The 20,020-nt window shown below is 45.3% G+C and overlaps 1 protein-coding gene across 7 annotated transcripts in view; it reads right to left on the reverse strand.

Annotated features, from left to right (window-relative positions):
- The window catches only part of Dora (zinc finger SWIM domain-containing dorado), a 254,430-nt gene that overhangs the window by 100,672 nt on the left and 133,738 nt on the right, over positions 1–20,020 (reverse strand). For all 7 annotated transcript variants that reach the window (XM_075879288.1, XM_075879287.1, XM_075879290.1 and 4 more), the window contains exons 13-17: positions 15,481–15,675; positions 11,111–11,260; positions 7,914–8,100; positions 5,066–5,152; positions 4,832–4,956 (exon numbers count right to left, since the gene is read on the reverse strand). In XM_075879288.1, coding sequence (XP_075735403.1) covers positions 4,832–4,956; positions 5,066–5,152; positions 7,914–8,100; positions 11,111–11,260; positions 15,481–15,675 — 744 coding nt within the window. The remainder of the gene's footprint in view (positions 1–4,831; positions 4,957–5,065; positions 5,153–7,913; positions 8,101–11,110; positions 11,261–15,480; positions 15,676–20,020) is intronic.

Consider the following 20,020-nt stretch of genomic DNA (forward strand, 5'->3'; position numbering starts at 1 on the left):
GATGCATGGAAGGTTCTTTATTTGGTGCAGCTAGATTACTAGTTATTAATTGTAAGCGGTTTATCTGATGTCATCAGAATTATTTTGAGAACGTCGTACTGCGGCGCATGTATTCTTATGCATTTACCTTAATTTCTCGGTAAGCAGGGCACTGCTATTGATAATATTGTCATTTTAGACATTGTCAAACATTGAGCTTTCACTTTGACGTAAATTGTTATTTGACTTTAATGTCCCTTTAAGGTTTTCACTTTGTCATGTTGCAGAACTAAAAGTATGCAACTTGCACGAAAACTAATCATATATTTAAAATCAATATAATAAATTCTAAAGTGGCTTAGGTTTCATTGCTGTAGTGTGAATATTAAAAAAAAGTGCCTTTGAGTGGCATCTGCCCTTAAATTAGTGGTTGAGTATGCTGCATCTCGCCTATTGTGGAACTGCGTTTGGGCACATCTGCACGGCGCGTGCACAGAGCTCTTCATAAACTGACGAGGACGACGATCGATTGTCTTTAGAATAAAACTGCATTCCCTTATGGAGTATGTATGCATACTTCGTGAAACAATAGAGGCAAAGCTGCTGCTGCTGAACATCAAGATATAGAATTTCAGAAAATGTAGCTTGTATGTTTTGTTTTGCTCAGATGCTCAAAACTACCTTGAACTTTGGCAACAATAGTATGGTTAACCACTTCTAGAATTATTGATGCTCCTTTTTCAATTTTGATTACGTGGCATTTTCAGTACATTAGCCCCTCAATAATTCAAACTCTGACGGTTAAAACAAAGCAGAGTTTCAAATTTTTAGTTGGCCGGCTATGTTTTCAATGCATTTTAAAGCCGCTGAATTCAAACTGCCCCACAGCAAGAATTCGGTTAATTGAAACTTTTTGCTTGTCCATGCATAGAATTAATTTACCTTCGTTAATTACAGCTAGAGATTTACCTTTTTATGCAACTAACAGTTGCAAATAGAGCTAATTTCCTGCATAAAAGGCAGCCAAACTAGCCAAACCGTGCACACCAATTATCACATGCTGAACTAAAAAAAAAAAGAAAGAAAGAGACAGCCTGGCCTTGACAGTGATGAGCAGGATTTGGAAGCAGCCGAAAGAGAGTTTCGGAGCAGAAAAAAAAAGGCTTTCGGAGCCACTAAAATTGCCTTTCAGACCATGGGAACGTGCTTTCAGAGCAGCCAAAAGTGTACTTTTCAGCAGGAAAAAAAGAGCAGCTAAAGCAGTGGCGTAGACAAGGGGTGGCACACCGAGCCTGTGCCCCCCCCCCCCCCCCAACTTCAGATATAGTAACAGATTCAAGAGAATAAACACCAAAAACTAGTTTATTATGGGCGAACCCTGAAAGTTATGTGCAAAAATGGAAGAGTCCGCTACAGCGTTCCAAAACAAAAACTGTTTATCCACCAACGCGCATTCTTTCTCGCAGGTCCCACCCACACAGACTCGCGCCCGTGAACGAGAGGCACGAGTCGTGCAGCTAAAAGCATGAGCGTGCACAAGACTGAACGCTAATTGGATAGTGTAATTAGTATCTGTGGCAATATTAAGGTGGTGCCCCCTCCTTCCTAAAAAATTTCTACCTACGCCCCTGTGCTAAAGGCTCATTGGGCAGAAAAAGAAAAAAGAAAATATGTGTCGAGGGCGTGCATTGTCTTCCTAGGAAAGGTTGTAGCATATTTGTAGGGCACTGGAGAAGCTTTCATTACGCGCAAACCGTGCGCACGCTCCGGACCGAACGTGCCCGCGTCAAGTGTTCAGTACAGCTGTTAAGACTTTTTGTCCGGAAAATAGTTACGTCGTCCTACAGTGCAGATATTGTGTGTGCCTCCTCAATTCCACCATCAGTGCAGGCAGCCTTCCCCAAATTTGATGTCTTTGTGAAGCCGGCTTTCACCTTTTTCACCATCTAAATGTGAATTGGTACGATGCCCGAGTCCATACTTTCGAAAACTTTTGATAATTCGAACAAAATTCTGAGGTCCAATTGTGTTTGAATTATCAAGAGTCTGTTCTACATCCAAACCTCATTAGTACATACCCACATTAAGCATCCTAACAGTTAAAACGTACTGTAAAAACCAAAATATAAGTCGACCCCCTCCTCCCCCCCCCCAACCTTTGAATCTCCGAAAAAGACATTTTTAAAAATCTCAAAGTATTGCAGCACACCCTTACCTTGATAAGTACGCGACACAATCAGCTGCACTTTGGTGACGTTTATGAGCTCAACAATGTCTGTTTTGCACTAGTTACGTCCCAGAATGCACCATCCTCTGTTTCATCCAGTGCGTAACTGATGCAGCATTTGCGGAAAGACTTGCACACCATCTCTTCCGGGAGAGATTTCCAAGCTGACAACACCCAGCCACTAACAGTTTCGAGCAGTGGACGTCGCAGGCGGCCAAAAGGCGTGTTGAAATTGTCGGCCAGCATCCACTCATTGCAGAGCTTCTGCACATCATCTTTAAAGGGTTTATTGAGCACTACGTCCAGTAGCTGGAGGATCGATGCTAGTCCCCCGGAGTTCAAGACAAAAACAGTCTTGGCATTGGACAGAGCTCTCTTAACATCAGCTGTGAGGTGGCCTCAAAATGAGTCGAGCAACAACATGCTTGGATGCTGAAACAGCGCACCGGGTCGCCGATTACACACATGCCGGATCCACTCAAGCATGAGAAACTCATTCATCAACCCTTTTTGTTCGCTCTCACGATAATATGCGAAGGAAAGTCTTCTTTTGATAGCCCTTTTCTCTTCAAAATAATATAAGAGGGCTGCTCATTGCCCGTTGTCAAAAGCTTCACTTGCTTTGATCCTTTCGCAGTTACAGTACAGTTCGAAGGCATACTGAACCAGATCGGCATTTGAAATTTCGTCAACGTTGCCCGTGTGTCCCATCATGCATTAATGCTGTTGACAAAGCGCTGATACTCGACTAGCTTGTTATCGAAAATTTCGGGCAGTTTTTGACACACGAAAGTATGCCACCTAGGCGCAAAGCCGTTGAATTGTGCCTTCATGAGCCCAGAGTCAGGCGCTACCTCCTAAAACAGTTTTTTTTTTTTGGAGAGGGGGGGGGGGGGGTGGGATTGCTGGAAGATATGATGCGCTTCTTTTGGCTCCTCCAGTATCAGACTCTTTTCTCCGATGCCCTGAATTTCCCGTTGTGCCGCCAGGTTGCCGGGAGCTTTGGCATACTCGAGAATTTTTTTTCTTAAAGCATATCGTAACCTGCTGTTGATTACCACACATATCGGAATGAAATAGAAGAAAAAAAAAATGGCAGACTTACAAAGATAACCGAAGAAAAATGGCATTGCTAATACACTGTAGGCCTTGCCTAGCCGCTGCTGCTCCCGATGGCAATGGAGGCTTTTGACTTCAGCTGCCCATTGTTGTGAGACTTCCACATCTTTTTTTCTGCCAATGACCGGTAATATAAGATGAGGATTGACATTTAATCGCGTTTAAAAAAATTCAACCTATATTTCGGTTTTCACGGTAGTTGCGACAAATCCCCAAAAGAGTCTCATAGAGACTGATGCGTTCGCGAACCGCTTAAGCCATAGATAGTAGTTTGTCTAATGCCTACAGTTTAGTGCATACCAACTGCGTACCATGATAACATTTCGGGCTATGGAAGTTTATTGCATCATTGAACTCACAGACGCCACAATGTGCCACAAATGGTTTTCCATCATTTTGATAATTGCGAAGACCGACCTATGACTTATCCCAACTTCAGCACGATTGCAGCGATGCTTTTGTGAGTATAGGGAAAAAAAACAAAGAAAGTCAAAGTGGCGACCATTGACAAACACACCGGTACAGCTTATCACCATCGAAAAGCGTCATCACAGCAAGAACCCCAACTATCTCCTCAGGCACATGAGTGGCATAGCAACGCTTTAAGCCTGATGCATGCTTTTAATAGGCCACTATCTGAACTGACTGGGCGACAGATCGCTGCTGCTGCTTTGTTTTGCAGGGCCGTGTTCAAGAGGGCACCACTACGCAAAAACACAAGCACCTCGCTGTCATGGAGTTTAGCGTTGTGGGTCGCTGGCACTGAGAAACCTTGCCATATTGCCACTAACACACGCACTGTACAGCAAACGTAGCGCTGTTGTAACCATAGGCAGGCCAAATTAGTCTCTGTCCCCTGCCAGGGCTGCTAGCGCCCCAGAGAGTGCTCATAGTTTCCAGAAAGCTCACCATGTTGACCCAACAGGCTATTGGCTGCATATTTGCATGGTCTGAACCAGAGTGGGCACACGTTCTGCAGCCAGTGGAGTGGCAGTCACTGCCAGTCACTGCGTGCACCGAGTAAGCAAAGCGCTGCGCTAAGACTAGTATACAATTTGGCTCTCTCCGACCGTCACGCATTAAAAAAAAAACTTGTCCTTTTCACTTAGAAGCAAACTGTGGAACGCATGTATCGCAGACAACCGGTTATATCTGTTCTATCGCCTATCCCGGACCCCGAAGTATAGTTTTGAAATACTCCTTGGTGTCACCACCATGTGCGATGGCCGACGGTTGTGCAAGAGTGAGAGCACTTTTCCTGCACTTTGAAAAATAAAAAATAAAAAATGGCTTTGTAGGCAGAAATGGCGCACGTCAAGAGATGCAAATTTGTAGCGGGTAGTCACCGTATAGTACATTTAGTGTGCAGTAATGCCGCCATTCTTGGCAGGTACAAGTTAATGAGGTTTCACTGTATTTGCGTTGGAAAGGTGATCAGACACTAGCAGTATAAGCCTGGTATATCTGCTTCAGTAAATTCCACCCACAGTCAGAAAAAATACGAACCTTGGCAAGTTTTTCTTGATCATCTTTATAGAACACCAGCAAAGTAATGCTGAGGTCACCCCTCTGCCGTCTTGTTCCTTCGCACAATAATGGATGCTCAGCTTCTGATACATTTGCCTTTAATCCTGGAAATAAACAAGTAAAACATAATAAAAAGTGGAAGATATCTTACCGCATCTGAAAATATGGCTAGCTTGAAGCTTAGGGTTTACTGTGACATGTAAGCATGCTTACCTAAAGCAGCTACAGCTGCTTCAAAACCTAAAGCTTCATCTGATGACAGCTTAGTGCCTGGATTTGGTGCACCTTTAGTGTTGTTCTCTGTAAGGAAAACAAGAACTTGCTGAGCACAGCTACAAGTCTTGCACAAGTTTTGTAAGCACGTAAGCGTTGAGAGTTGAGACAAGCAAAAAAAAGTAGTATTTACGACTGTATTTATGATGGATGGCGTACTATCTAAACAGCTCAGTTGAAAGAGCAACAAAAAATCTAGTTAATAATGATTACAATGAACCACAACGTTTTAAAAAGAAAGGTTCTTTACGTACTACCAATAACTGGGAGGTGTACACGGGGAAATGGCAGAACTTTTCAAACACCACTATCTATTGATTGACCATTAAATGGCCCCTAAGCCACCTTGGATAATGTTTTAACATCCCAAGCAAGCGAATGCATCAAGTTCAGAATGCCGCCACAATGAGCAATGCTAAGTGTGGCAGACTATGAGCCAAAAAATCGTCTTCTCTTCGGGCCTTTCAATAATTCTCAGTGTTGGCAATGAAGTCGACATTTGGTTTGGTCGTGTCATCCATAAAAAGACCCTCTTTGCTACAAGTAGGTATGTGTGCTCACTGCTCTGCCTCCTCGCATGGCACGAAGAAGCACTCAGGCAGGAGAGAGACGAGCCGATTAACGGCGAATAGCGATGGAAAGAGCGAAGACGGAGTGGACCTTTTTTGAATAATTAAACAAGTCTAGCTCTGCTATAGCGGCACCACTTTGAAAAATTCTTGTGGCTGCAAGCTTGTAGAAGACTAGTACACAAATTCGACAACTAAATTTCAACTTCTGCATGGTTTATGGGCCTTTAAAGGGGCCCTACAACCCCATTTCAGCATGGTCAGAAAATGCTGCCGATCGGCAATCGAGGATCACCAGAACATGCGAGCCGAACATTCTAGTCCAATGTTGTAGCCTAGCATGCGACGTGGGAATTTACAACAAACTCTCAAAGTCAGCTAGAAATCACTCCCTTCTCTCTCTTGAAAAATGATGCCATAGACCCAAATAATTGCACTATAAACCCAAAGTCCACCACCAATGGCTCATCGCTGCACTGTGACCTATATAGTTGCTACAAAGCCGTAGGAAGCCCTGATTGCCAACAAGCAGTCAGTCTGAAAGTAAGGCATATGTTTGTAGCAACAAAAATAAAAAAAGTGCTCAACGTCATGATGCACGCTGACGAACGGACATAGCTTGTTACCACCTCGTCATCATCCTCCCAGCTTAGCTTTCAGCAGACCTGCTGGTACAACAGGAGCAAGAATGCACATAAAGCGTAAAGAATGCACATAAAGCGTAAAGAAAAACCCCACAGAACTGATTATAAATGACTGATTCTAAACAATTTAGCGCCAAATGATTCGCGAGGCAATAAACTCTCTTAATGAAACCATTTGATGATTACTTGGAGGAATGCTGCAGGGCCACTTTAAAATCGAAATGCTGCAGCCACACAGAAAAAAAGAGTAGAAGGTTTAAAAAAAAAGTCAGAAAGAGAGAGAGAGAGAGAAAAAAGACTGAAGGCTAATAGAACAAACATAGCACAATAGCCGGTTACTACCAAAAAAGAATGTAAGCTATGGCCACAGCCATCACTATTCCTCCCACGGAGAAATTGCATACTTGCTCCATCCAATAGTGATACATGATTTTGGTGACATCAAGCATTTCTCGAGTTGTATTTCTGATTACTTGACTTTCCCTATGTAGACACACGTTTCTGTCGCTGGTTTTAAGTTGGAAAGTTGGAACTCCTAGTAATTAAATTTGATCAAAGATTCTGACATCACCTAACTTAATGTTCTGCGTAGTCCTGACAAACATTTTTAGCTTTTTATATGCATAGTATTTACACCAGCCAAGACAAAGTTGAAGTGGTTCAAACAGAAACTAGCTAACAAGACGTGTGAAGAGTAGCTGATGCAGTCAAAATACACAAAAATAAATTCAAGCACAACACTCCGACCTCAATTTTCTCTTCTAATAATTACCCTGGGATAGCAAAATAAATAATATTCTAAAAGATTGAGTTATGTGTCTAAGTAGATTTATTGCTTCTCTTTAGTGTCCCTTTAAATCATATGAGGAGAACGTTGGCCTCGTACCTACAGAAGATGACGTAACCATCAATGCATGTCAAGCCAAGGTTACTGAACAATTCGGTCAGTTTTCATGCTGTGCTTATCAAACTTGGCAATGCTAGAGCTGTCTCCACTGCACTTTTGGTTTATGTTGAAAGTAAAATTCTTAATAATATTAATATTACACTCAAATCTCATTACAACAAAGTTGCACCCTATAAGAAAGTAAGTTTGTTATATCCAAAAGTTTGTAATAAAACATATATATGCCTAACACTACAACTGTTCATTTACTTTGTCATAAGCAATATTTCACAATATTGATATTTGAGTGTATATAGTAGTAGTAGTAGTAGTAGTAGTAGTAGTAGTAGTAGTAGTAGTAATAATATCTGGGGTTTCATGTACCAAAACCGCGACATGATTATGAGAGATGCTATAGTGAAGGGCTCCAGAAATTTTGACCACAAAGACATTGCACAGACGTAGCACGGTACATGAATGCAAAATGCATGACAAAATGAGTTACTATAAAACAGAGCTAAAGAAAATGTAAGTGCGGTTTCACAACAAACGTAAAAAAGATTACCTTTCATGATATTACAGGGTGGCAGTTTAATTTTCTTTATGACAACCCATAAACAAACAATTAGACACAACGGTCACTCCAGGACACACAGGGAACTTGATTTCTGAGCGCTAATTCCACTTACTGGAAAGCACCAGGGCATCGAAGATGTAGCTTGAAAGCATCAGTGGAAGCAATGCGTCACCCCGAGACTGCAGCCTATGATCGCGTAGTGCTTCCGCCTTCTCTCTGATGTCATTCAACTCTGCATCCCCCAATGGTATCTTCTTCAACAGGCTAACGAGATCTTGCTCTTGGTTGGCCAACTTGACCTGTACAATACACACCGCAGACAGTATGTATGCAAAGTAAGCAACTGTTTGTTATTGATTCTATCGATCGAGTGTCTCAGTACAACCATTAGAATATAGAGGCACAGAGTATACGAGCATTCATGTTGGAGTTTACAATTCAAGGTTGCAGAATATTTGAGTCCGCATAAGTATAAGAGATAACCAAAATAAGTGGTTCTTTGAAGCAGTAAGACCAATGTATCACAAGACCATATTTAATAGCTCTGTTGCAGGCCAGCCACAGTTGTTTCACAGAGGCACACTATTTATAAATGAACACACGAAGCAGATAACTTGTTTTTAACTCTTTTTATCCTTAAGATGAATGCCACACTTTATAATCTCTTTTTCAAAACATTTCAAAGGTCGCTTTTTATCTGTATTGCTAAATTAAGCCTCATAATATTGACTTTAAAATTTAACATTTCAAAGAAAGAAGACTTTATGAAAAAAATAAAATATTTTTTACGAACAAATAAGTGAAAATAAAAATATTTTGCTGTGATTTAGATGCACTGATTGTTTATAAATAACGAGAATAGAGATAAAGTTATACAAAGAATACAAATACTAGATGGCTCAGAATAAATATGCTTAAAAAGTTGCGGGGTCTCGATGTGGAGAGAGTGCCACGCTCTTGGAGTGAACGGACACAGTAGACACGGTCGAAACGAACCAAACAACACATGTTTATTTGACTGCATTTAGACCGACAATATCGCCAGCCGAATACACACATCAATTGTGATCAACACGCTATAACATCCTTACACAATATTCCACAACACTCGACAACATAACAAACACAAGAACACACACAAAGCGGCTTTGTAAATGTTTGGCTCACCACGAGGGCCTCCGGCAGACGACTCGTGGTGCCGTACTTAGCGGGCCCATGGGCGAGACAACCGTTCGCGCTCGGTAGCTGTGACTTGCTCATCTCTCTCCTGTGCCGCCACGCAGGCTTGCTGCCACGCGTCACCGTTCAAACCATGATTATGATGATGGTGGTGATACGCACGCTGGCGAGCAGCACGCCACCTACCGCTCGGTAGTTGTGACTTCTGAATGCGACCTATGCACGAAACACATGCATCACGAGGCCCAAATTACTTTACAGGAGGTCTAAGCACCCCCACATCCCCCCGACCTTAATTCAAACCATATCCCGGGAAAAAACAACAACAAAGAAATCCGCTACAAGCTCTAACAAAAGATGACAACACATGTTCCTACAGAATGTCCATGCACCATGACACCGCCGCTGCTGCACTGTCCAGCTCGGCGACTTCACCTCAGTATCGATCCCGCAACAACGTTGCCATCGGCGCGAGAACCGTCACTCGCGCCGACAGATCTTCTGGTTGCGACCAGCACTCACGAGGGCGTCGCAGAGCAGGCAGTGGCACAGGTCCCAGGCACGTCCATCGTCCGATCTAATGACCGTATTCCTGGCCACCGACAAGGACGGATGTCCAGAAGACAGCCAGCCGCGGGTTACATCACTCCCGCTGTGTACATTCAAAACACTCGACGAAACAATGCAGTAGGGCAAAGGGAAGGGAGCTTCGGGCTCCTCGCCCACATGGTACGATGGTCACTACTGCTAGCAAATAGATCGGCGGTGACCGAGACACCCAGCTAAAATAAAACAAAGGTCGCTTTTCCAAATTTATGCATCAGAAGATTAAAAAAAATTGAGGGAAGCAGAATGCAACGCCTCAATGCCATGATCCTCCTAGTTGTGCCATGTGCGACAGGCTGCTGCGCAGAGCCTTAGGCCTAACAAGTCACTTGACAACAACTGGCATCCACCCAGCACCCTGTCTAGGCGCAGAAGAGGCAGCGGCAAAGAGACATCCACTCTGTAAGGTGGCCCTATTTGCTTGCCGCACACAGCAGCTTACCGATCGATCGGCACCCACAGTCTGAGACGGTGTCACGACGCCCCAGCGTTGAGCCGCAAGACAATTGACAGCAATGACGGCAGACTCCCTGAACCCAAAGAGATAGAAGAAGCTATTTACAGAAAATCTGACCACCCACGAGGCTTCCGTACTCACTCGCTTCAGGCTTGGCCTACAACCAATGTGCTCTAAGCTTTGCTCACCCTAGGATGCAGACCGCGTGGCTCTTGTGCCGCAAGGAGCGACATCTCCTCGCTCTCAACAAAGCACATCACCGACGCTAGCAATGGAAGTCCTCCTAGGCCTACTCTACCCCAGTTCAAACAAAAGGTTGTACAGAACCGCGAGAACTGTCTTTCGATGCGAAGCGAGAATCGGGGGGGGCTACATGTTGTGGAAATCATCACGATCTTTTCTGGGCGACAAGCGATTTTTCTGGATGTTCAGAAACCTGCAATGCGATAGCAACGAATGACCCTTTGCGACAACGAATCCTGTCGTCGTCGCTCAAAAATCGCGTGCATGTCGTTGGGCTTGAAAGTTTCGTATTTGCAGGAAATGACCGTCGATTGGCACGGGTAGGTTCGTGACCTTCGCTCGCTGCGTGCTTATCAGCTGCAATGTCTACACTCGCACTGTTTGTGAGCTTCGCTGTGACGCACAGAAAGAAAAAAAAAACAATACGGCACGCGGCACGGGCGAAGGGAGCGAATCGAAATGGCCCGGGGGGGGGGGGGGGGGGGGTTGGCAAAATAGTAAAAAAAAAAAAAAAAAACTGAAGAGATCCAGCGGGTGAGAAGGCGCCAGGTGTCGGTGAGCAGGACAGCAGCAGATTAATGTAGGGGGTGCGTTTATTATGCGGGGAAAAAAATCCAAATTTTGATGACTGAAGTTGGGGGTGCATTTATTATATTATGCGAGAGCATTCATTAAACGAGTAAATACGGTACTCCCTTCCCCCAATCTTCCGGTCCTCCATTATTCAGGCAAAACCACAAGGGGGTCCCCGATGCACCCAGTGTTAAGAAGCATCACCATATGCAATTGCCATATAGTGGTTTTAGGAATGTGCCAGAACTTACTTCAAGAGCCTTTGTTGAAGCTGGTGGCCGAGACATCTCCAGCCCAAACAGTCCAATGCGAAAGGCCAAGTGATGATGTTCTTGGTTTTCACCCAGCACTTGGCATAGGAAAGCAGCCTTGGCCAAAGTTGCCGATGCCAAAAGGCTCACCTAGGGAGAGAAATAGTACACATTGTAGTCCAGTGAAGCCTCGTTAAGGGGGGACGTGGCAAGTAAAACTAATTTTTTTATTAATGTACTGTTTGTGATGAAATTTGGTGTGTGTATGTGGATGATTGTGAGGATTCCAAATATGAAAACCGTTTTCAAATACCTCTTGTACTTTTTGAGTTACAAGCATAATTATACTAATTAATGCTCTTCGCACTTAAAGAGATAATTATTGCTAAATGAAATTATTTTTTCATATTATTATGTTCCCAAAGCATCAACTTGTGCAAAGAAGCTATTAGTTGATTTTTCTAGTTCTTGTAACCATAAATAAAATTTCCAAAACATGGATGTTGTTTTGCGCACACATCGCAGTAACTATAAAATGTGTTCTAAAAATTTTAAATGATGAGTAAGAAGAGAGATAAAGCTTTATTGCACTGCTAAAGGCCTCCTGAGCCTAGTGCAAAAAACGGAACGACTCTATCAGTCTTTGTTAAAAAATGACAGATGTTCTAGCGAAGGCACATAGGCGAAAATCAAGAGTTGAGAAAACCGACTTTGAAAGTTCACTCTTGTTTGGAAGTTCACAACATGCCTAAAACACTCAGAATCCTCCTGGGCAGTAATCCTGAGATGCTGTGGCCTTGGCCTCTGTAGAGCGCAACCCAGTTTTGCGCTTCTTTGTCGTGGAACAATGCGTCTTTTGAGCCCTCTTCACCCTTTTGGCATCCTTTTCGGCTGCTCGCCGCAAAGAGCAGTCTCCTGGATTGAAGCCCAGTTGAGCAGTGATCTCTTGCAGCGCACTCTTGCAGCCACCATTGAAACGGCAGACTGCATCTGCAACTGCACTTTCCACACTTCGAAGGGAGGCGAACTGGCTCTTGGACTGGAGTGACCAAATGAGGCTGTTCATACTCTCCACAGCGTTCTGGGTTTTTCCCTGCGCACACCTTTCAAGGAGCTCTTTGTTCGAGAGGCGCTTGTAGATTGGCAGCAGTGCCACTCGCACGTGAGGGGGCAGTTTATGTTTGTGAGGCGGCAGCGGCTCTCCCTTGGCCAATGCCTGATTGTGCGGGCACCAGGAGTCAGTCCCACTTGGGCACAGGTCGTGGTGTGGATCCTGGTCTGTGGATGTTACATGGTAATAAGTGGCCATGATGGCCCTCTCCATGCCAGGAACATCGTTGGGGTGGCTCTTAATGGCCCAGCCATAATAATTCGTCAAGTTCTTTATAAGGCCCTGCGTCAGCCGGCCTTTGCCACCCATGCTCAGTCCTCGGCCTTTGGATTTGTGCTCATCAAGAAGGTTGCGCAAGGAAGTGCCCATTCTTTTTTTCACATGGTTCACACACTCCTGTTTCTTAATCAACATGTAGCCATACACCTTGTCTTGCGTGAGGGCAAGGTACGTACGGCTGTCACCGTCGCAGAGCACATTGATGTATCGAAGCTTGTACTTGGTAAACGATCTTTCAAACATGATCCTCGCTGCTTCTACTTCCATTTGGCCTGCATTAGCATCGGTGTTCTTTTGGCACTGTGGCTTGTGTTTCTCAAGCCACTCCTCATAGTTGTCGTCACCAGGCTTGGGACCAACAGCACAGCCTTGGCAGTAGTTGGACAGGACACAGTGGTCCAAGACCAAGCCTGTGTACAGCTCGATTACACAGCCCACGCCAATATGACTTCTGTGCCCCCTCGTCATCCACGTGCCGTCGTAAATGACGTCAATGTTGCCTGGCACTCCTCCTAGGTCCTTGTAAATGTCATGCACCTTCTGTGCACTTTCTGCTTCAATGCGGGTGGCAGCTGATGTGGTGGCAGGGTGGCTGTACTTCCTTTGCAGTCTCTGGTAGGACTTGTGGTGCAGTGCTCGATGCGAAATGTCCATCGCAGAAAAAATGTCATTTATGGCAGATTGTTTTCTGCCAACTGACTGCACAGCCCTCAAAGCACGCACGTTTACCTCAAAGGGGTTCGTTTTTTGTTGCCCGGAGCACCTCGGGGACGACCACGCACTGTTCACTATGCCACAATTGTCACAAAAAAGTTCCATCCTCGCCGCGAGTCCAAGGCAGTGCGTAGTCTCGAGGCGTATCGACCCTTCGTCGCACTTGTTGCACTTTACTGACAAAAGCAGACCGTTCAGCATCTTCTTATTTACAATGAAGAATGTGGAGTCCTTACCGCCGTCATTTTCGTCGCAGCCTTCGTTCAGAAGCTCGAGCTTCCGCTTTGAAGCGGATTTCGATGCTACGGCATCCAAAACATCCCGCCTTGTCTGCGCCCGCTGCGCGATTTCTTCACTGCTCGGAATCTGGGCCGAAACTCGCGATAGAATGTTCGACGCGCGCACGCCCGGAGTTGCAACGGCTGCCGACGCGGTGCCACCGCAATCGGGTTCGCGAGAGCGTCCATCACGGTCGACGGCATCCGGCGGTCTGACATACGACGATGTGGCACCTTCCACACTCTCGGCCTCACAACAATCAGCGAAGGGTCTGAGTAGAGGCTCCGTGACGCTTGAAGAGCATGCTCCGTCCGGAACTGCGACTGGGACGGCAGCCGCAGTCGTCTGCCCTTTGTTCCAAGCTTTCCGACGCTTGCCGTACTTGTGGACGCTCCGGAACTTTTTTTGCGACAACATAGCACCGCAGTATGAGCAAGCACTCAGAAGAGACCACCGATGTAAACAAAGCTTGGTAAAAAAAGCACGCGAACTATCACAAAAACAGCCAACTGGCAAAAAACGAAGCGCACGCCGGATGATTCTCGACTCGGCGGCCGCAGATGCGCTCGCGCTTCCAAGGTTGCCAAGGTGCGCGGCGCAGCTTTGACCAGTAAGAGGTCGCGCCTGCTACCACGTGACCCGCGCAGCCAATTGCCGTTCTTCGTTTTCGTTTTTTTACTTGCTCCTCGCGCTTTTATTTTCACTCGGCGAAATACGAGACCGCGACCATCGGGAAGCCGGCTTTCTCCTCTTTCCAAAGCTACCAAAATGGCGGCCCACGGTCAACAACTTGGCGCGTTTGTGCGGCGTGAACAACACCGTTTCAGGGGCTTTTTTTTCGCACTTTTCGGCGACTAGCCTCGGCAAAAACACTATTTGCGGGATTTGTAGCGCACGTTTCGCTGTAATATTTTAGAACAAGGAAGTTGAAGGTCTGAAGATTACGAAAAAAAATAAATCAGAAAATCGCATATTTTGACCAAAATCGGCACTTTACTTGCCGCGCCCCCCCTTAATATGTACTACATATATCACACTGAGAAGTCGTTTGCACCTCGCGGCACACACATGTGTCGCAGATAGGCCGCATTTAGGGTTAATAACCATTTAGCGGTAGGTGGCACAGTGCTCGTGCAGGGTAAACGATCATCATCATTATGGTTGGCGCCAGCAGATTGGGCGGCGACACGAGACATGAGTGGCTCTCTTTGCCATGTGGCGGCTAACGCGAAAGGTCGTCTCCCGTGGTGGGTCCATGGGGGCAACACCGAAGGTAGTCTCCTGTGGGCCCGTCATGATGAGTCTAGCATTGGTGACGATGTCTTCGCGTTGTCTTGTGTTTGTTAATTATATTGACTGAAATATTGTATAAGGTTGTTTCAGTGTGTCACTAGTGATGCATTTCATTTGGCTGGTAATATTGTCGATGCAAATGTAATTGAATAAATGTAAATAATGTTTGGTTTAGATCGACCAGGTCTACTGTGTCCATGTGCTCTGAGAGCGGTGATCTCATTTCGAGACCCCCCACAACATGCATGCAGCGACTGCAAAATAAAAAGACACATGATCACTAAGCACAAGAAGTCAGAGCATATAAACTCTGAACAGACAACTAATTCCAGTTAGCATTTCAAACTCAAAGAAATGAAAGAATAAAAAAATATAGAGAAAGAAAAGAAGGGGCCTGCACTTGTATGGAGGTTTTCAACATGGCTGCATTTCCTTCCAGTATCATGAAATACAAGTGCATTTGGCAATGGAAGTGCACTAAAAACAGTCATTCATAAACAAGTACCCAAGTTCTGAAAGAATTACTGATAGGCACCAGGATAAGCTCCTGTTTTTACCAGAAAGATGAAGCGCTGATAGTAACAGCAACAGAGATTGATAGCCATAAAAATGTTTGCAACTTTATCAGCCCAACAGTTTGTGGTAAATATTTTTAACTAAATAAAGTTTTTGGGGAAAGGGTAACGACACGAACCTGGTGCCAGACCGGGTTGAAACGACGGCCACGGCGGTTGCCGGTTGTCTTCCCAGGCTGAGCTGATGCGATCAAACCTTCCACTTCCAAACTTGGTGGATGAGCCAGAAGCTCATGTGCCAGGCGCACTGCCAGTTTGCTGGCCTCCTGAGTGTGACCATGAGCATGCAGTGCTTCTGCACGGGCAAACAGGATCTGCGGGACCAAATTGAGAAGTTTTGAACGAACACATATGGACACGCGAGTGCTGACAATGTCTCCCCTGTGTCTAGTAAATTCCAGTAAAGCCTCGTTAATATGTACTACCTGCTGCAAATTAGACATTACACACTAAACGGTAGTACGAATGAACCACCAAGAAGTTTGCATTTCCTGGCATGCACAATTATTGCCGTGAAAAGAATAAATGCAGTGCCATAGCAAGTACAGTTAAACCTGCTTATTATGTTCCTCGATATAAGAGAGTTTTTCTATTCCCCAATGTTACTCCATAAAAGCCCATGTATTTGCCACCTCTATGTAATAAAGTAAGAGTGGGAGAAATCCTTCATGTAGCGAATTTTGGCCACAGACAATCTAGGAATTTTGCCCCGGATTTTGTCAATTTGGCCCAAGCATACATCTTCTGCAGTTGCCCCGCCCCCGAAGAAAGCACGAAACAGCAGTGGAGCGCACGGCACACTCGTGGCTCCAGCGACTCCCAGGCGAGTGCAAACGCTCGTTTTTGCATGAGGCGGGCAGGCGGGGCCTGTGCCCCTCAAGCTGGTGTTGCCTCTGTGGGTTCATGCGTGGATGTGCCCTCTCCCTCACTCTTAACCAAAAGGCTGCACACCATTTGGATGGCGCTATACCGAATAGTTTCCCGTGGTATTCGTGTCGTTCGACCTTTCTTTTCAACGCCATACGCGCATGCACAGTTTCACTACGGGCGCATGGTTTGGCCCCTCAACGACATCGACCTGACTTTTTCTTTTTTCTTTTTTTTTTTTAATGCAGACAACTGTGTCATCCCTACCCAGGGGATGTCAGATAAGGCGCTGATGGAAGCTCTTCTTCCTTCAGGAGCACGGTGATGACGGATCTTCGGAGGTCGACTCGTCACGTGCATTGGTCTGGTGCTGTGCCCCAAGATTGCGGGACCGTATCCTTCATTATTAGTCGATTGGCTTTTGCAATTACGAGACGATGCATTGAATGCAATGCAATGAATGCGATAGCAATAAATTGTAATTTTATACGAAGCAAGGCTGGCAGCACACTCTTTTGGATCCTATATCGCTGAAATCCAACAAAATGCTAGTAAAAGCAACTACAGTCACTCCAGGAAGAAGTGCTCTTTTCACACAGTCACTTCACGTTGAAAGCACACTGATGCTTGCCGAAATAGCATGTGCGTCAGCGATCACAACCCCGCCCTTGAAAACAAAGTTCACCGTTCCTACTCGAGCCACCACCCTCCCCCCCCTACTCCTCCCGTGTTTTTTCATGCTTGTTCAAGACTGGTGGTTTCCTTTCTGTTTGAGCATTGGACAGCAGTTTTAACACGTGGGGGGATGTTACCGTATGCGCCCTCTAGGTGATAGGAAAGGGCTGGCTCGTTTGCTTTCTGCTTCAACAGCGCTTGCGCTCTTGTACCCAGTCCTAAAGTTACAATGCGCGGGGGCATGTTATCAATTTGAACTTGTTACTTAACATGGCGGCAACAGCAAAAACACGCAGAGAGTGTCCATAATAATTGCATCATTTTTTTATTGCTAAATAATAGTTCCGAGCTGGCTCTGCCTTCAGTTCCCTTTTTGTTTCATTCATTATTTAAAAATTTTCGTACCAAACCTGCGTATAACGAATTCTTGTGCGAATTTGTCAATTTCACTATATCCAGGTTTAACTGTATTGCCTAAACTGCCCCCCAAGAGCCTTTTCTTTCTTTTTGCCAAAATGTACAAAAAATCCCAGCACTCCCACATGACCGTATGATAGCGCTTAGTAGTGCTGTGGCGCCGCCACCAAGAAGCATTTTTAACTACCCTATTGCAGAGTATGAGATATGCTGCAACTGAAATTGTGGCAGGACAGACAGTATCGACTTTCCTCAATACATGTGTCTGTGTCATGATCTGCTATTAAGAGAAAACTGACAGTTTTACTGAAACACAGTATGGCCACATGGAGCCGATTGTCTCCCTCCCGGCTGGTTACATGCGGTGCGTTGCCTACTCTGGCCACACCATCGCTGTCAGGCCCCTAGCTGTACATTACATGCTCATTTGCTAAGGGGAGTGCATGTGCCCACTTCAAAAGTGTGACAAGTAGCTTGTTAGATTAACGTGGCGATGATAAGCTTCCTGCAAGCGATGTGTTTTCTGCAGTGCCCTAGCTGCCCTGGTAGTAGACAAAGGCACATGTGGGTTGTCACTCAATAAATGGATGCAGTGTAGTTAAAACAGCGCTTCACTTGCTGTATTATTCACATGAGTTTTGCGAGATAACACCAGTGCAATGAGCTTTCTTGGCGCCCATGATCTGCAAAGCACAACCACATATTCTCTGCAACAGTGAGCTGCTTCATTTCTACAATGTGGTGCCCGTGCACGAAGACGGTCCCGCACAACAAGGCGTCAGCGATCGGCGGCCAAGTATGTTCTGGTTGTTGCCTACTAAAAGCATGCAGTAGATTTTAAGTAGCACTATGCCACACGCATGCCTGTGCAAACAGTTGAAGGTCCGTATTATGATAACGTTGTTGGCAATAAGGAATTCCAGCACGTTCGTAGGTGGCCGCCCACTCGCCTTCCTTTTTTCGCGATGCTCACCCGAAAAAGCGTTGCCGCCATCCTGTGGAAGTAAGAATCATTTACCTATGGCTCCCCACTCTTCTAAAAAAGATGGAAAGCCTTCCATGGGACATTGTGGCGTTGGCAAGCTCAGCAGTGCCATAAACATTTATGGCACAAAAAAGTTAACCCGATACATATCTGGTATGCACAGTTAGGTATAGGACAAAGCACTACGGCTTAAGTGGTCATTGAATGTATTAGGCTCAATGATATTTGGTCAAGGATTTGTCACAACCTACGAGGGTTGTACCTGCATTGCTGTTGAACCATGCCGGAGTGTACCGAATGGTGATTACGTGGTCACACCATCTCCGCGGTGTTTATTGGCACTGCACGTGTCTTCTCCATACACAGTTGTAACTATCACGACGAACAAAACGTGCCATCCCCTTTAGAGCTTTGGACAAAGGGCATTATTGAGCCTTCTTCGAGTCCCCCATCGTCCTAGTTAAAAATAAAGATAGTACCTGGCGTTTCTGTGTGAACTATCAGCACTTGAACAAAATCACTAAAAAGGATGTATACCCACTACCTCGCATTGATGGTCCTGTGGACTGCCTTCACAATGCAACCCATTTTTCTTCGAGAGACCTACGCTCCAGTTACTGGCAAATCGCAGTACATGACCTCGACCATGAGAAGACCACCATTGAATACCTGACGGCCTCTACAAGTTCAGAGTTATGCCGTTCGGCTTGTGCAATGTACCGACCACTTTCGAGCGGATGATGGACAAAATTTTGCGCAGCTTTAAATTTTCCACATGCCTTTGTTACCTAGACGATGTCATTGTGTTTGCGCCAACCTTCGAGACTCATCTTGGCCGACTTTCGTCCATTCTTTCGTGTTTCGTGCGGCTGGGCTACAACTTAATTCTTCGAAATGCCACTTCGGGCACCGCCAAGTTGCCAACTTGGGGCATCTCCTCAACTCATGTGGCATCCGCCACGATCCCAACAAAGTTCGTGCTGTTTTTTTATTTTTCCCTGTACCATCTTACGCCAAGGACGTTCGCAGTTTTGTGCACCTGTGATCATATTTCCATTTAAGTGGGGTCATGATCAAGCCGCTGCTTTTTCAAGCCTCATTAGTCTACTCACCACACCGCCGATTCTCATCCACTACGGCGCGTCCGCGCCAACCGAGGTCCGCACTGAGCTAGCAGCTACAGGATTGCTGCTGTGCTAGCTCAACGACAATCCGGTCATGATAGAGTCCTTGCATATGCCAGACGGCTGCTTTCCCCTGCCGAACACAATTACAGTCGAACCCCACAACAACGAAACTGAAGCGCGGAAAAAATTTTGTTGAAACAAAGATTTTGTTGTAGTGAAATGAAAAAAATTAAAGCTGATCTGAGCTAGCCAAACAAGCCAACCTTTATTTCCTAAATTCAAAAGGTTTTGGCTATTTCATTGTCTTTCTAAGGAACGTCATGATGCCATTTTCACCCATGCATTGCGACGCCATGATGAAGAGCACGCTGAAACAATGGCCACAACGGTTTTCGTGAATGAACCTAACAACTGCATTAACAGGTTAGCACCAGCAGCTATTTGACATTAAAGTGTATCCGACAATGCCGAGATGGAGGCGAGGTATCATGCAGCGGTGACTTTTGCCTTATTTTATGCTGTTCTTATTCTCCATCACTCGTGGCTAGCTGATTTTTTTCATAATGCGGACAAACAGCTGCTCTGATT

The sequence above is a fragment of the Rhipicephalus microplus genome, chromosome X (genome assembly GCF_043290135.1).
Source record: "Rhipicephalus microplus isolate Deutch F79 chromosome X, USDA_Rmic, whole genome shotgun sequence".
Lineage (NCBI taxonomy): Eukaryota > Metazoa > Arthropoda > Arachnida > Ixodida > Ixodidae > Rhipicephalus > Rhipicephalus microplus.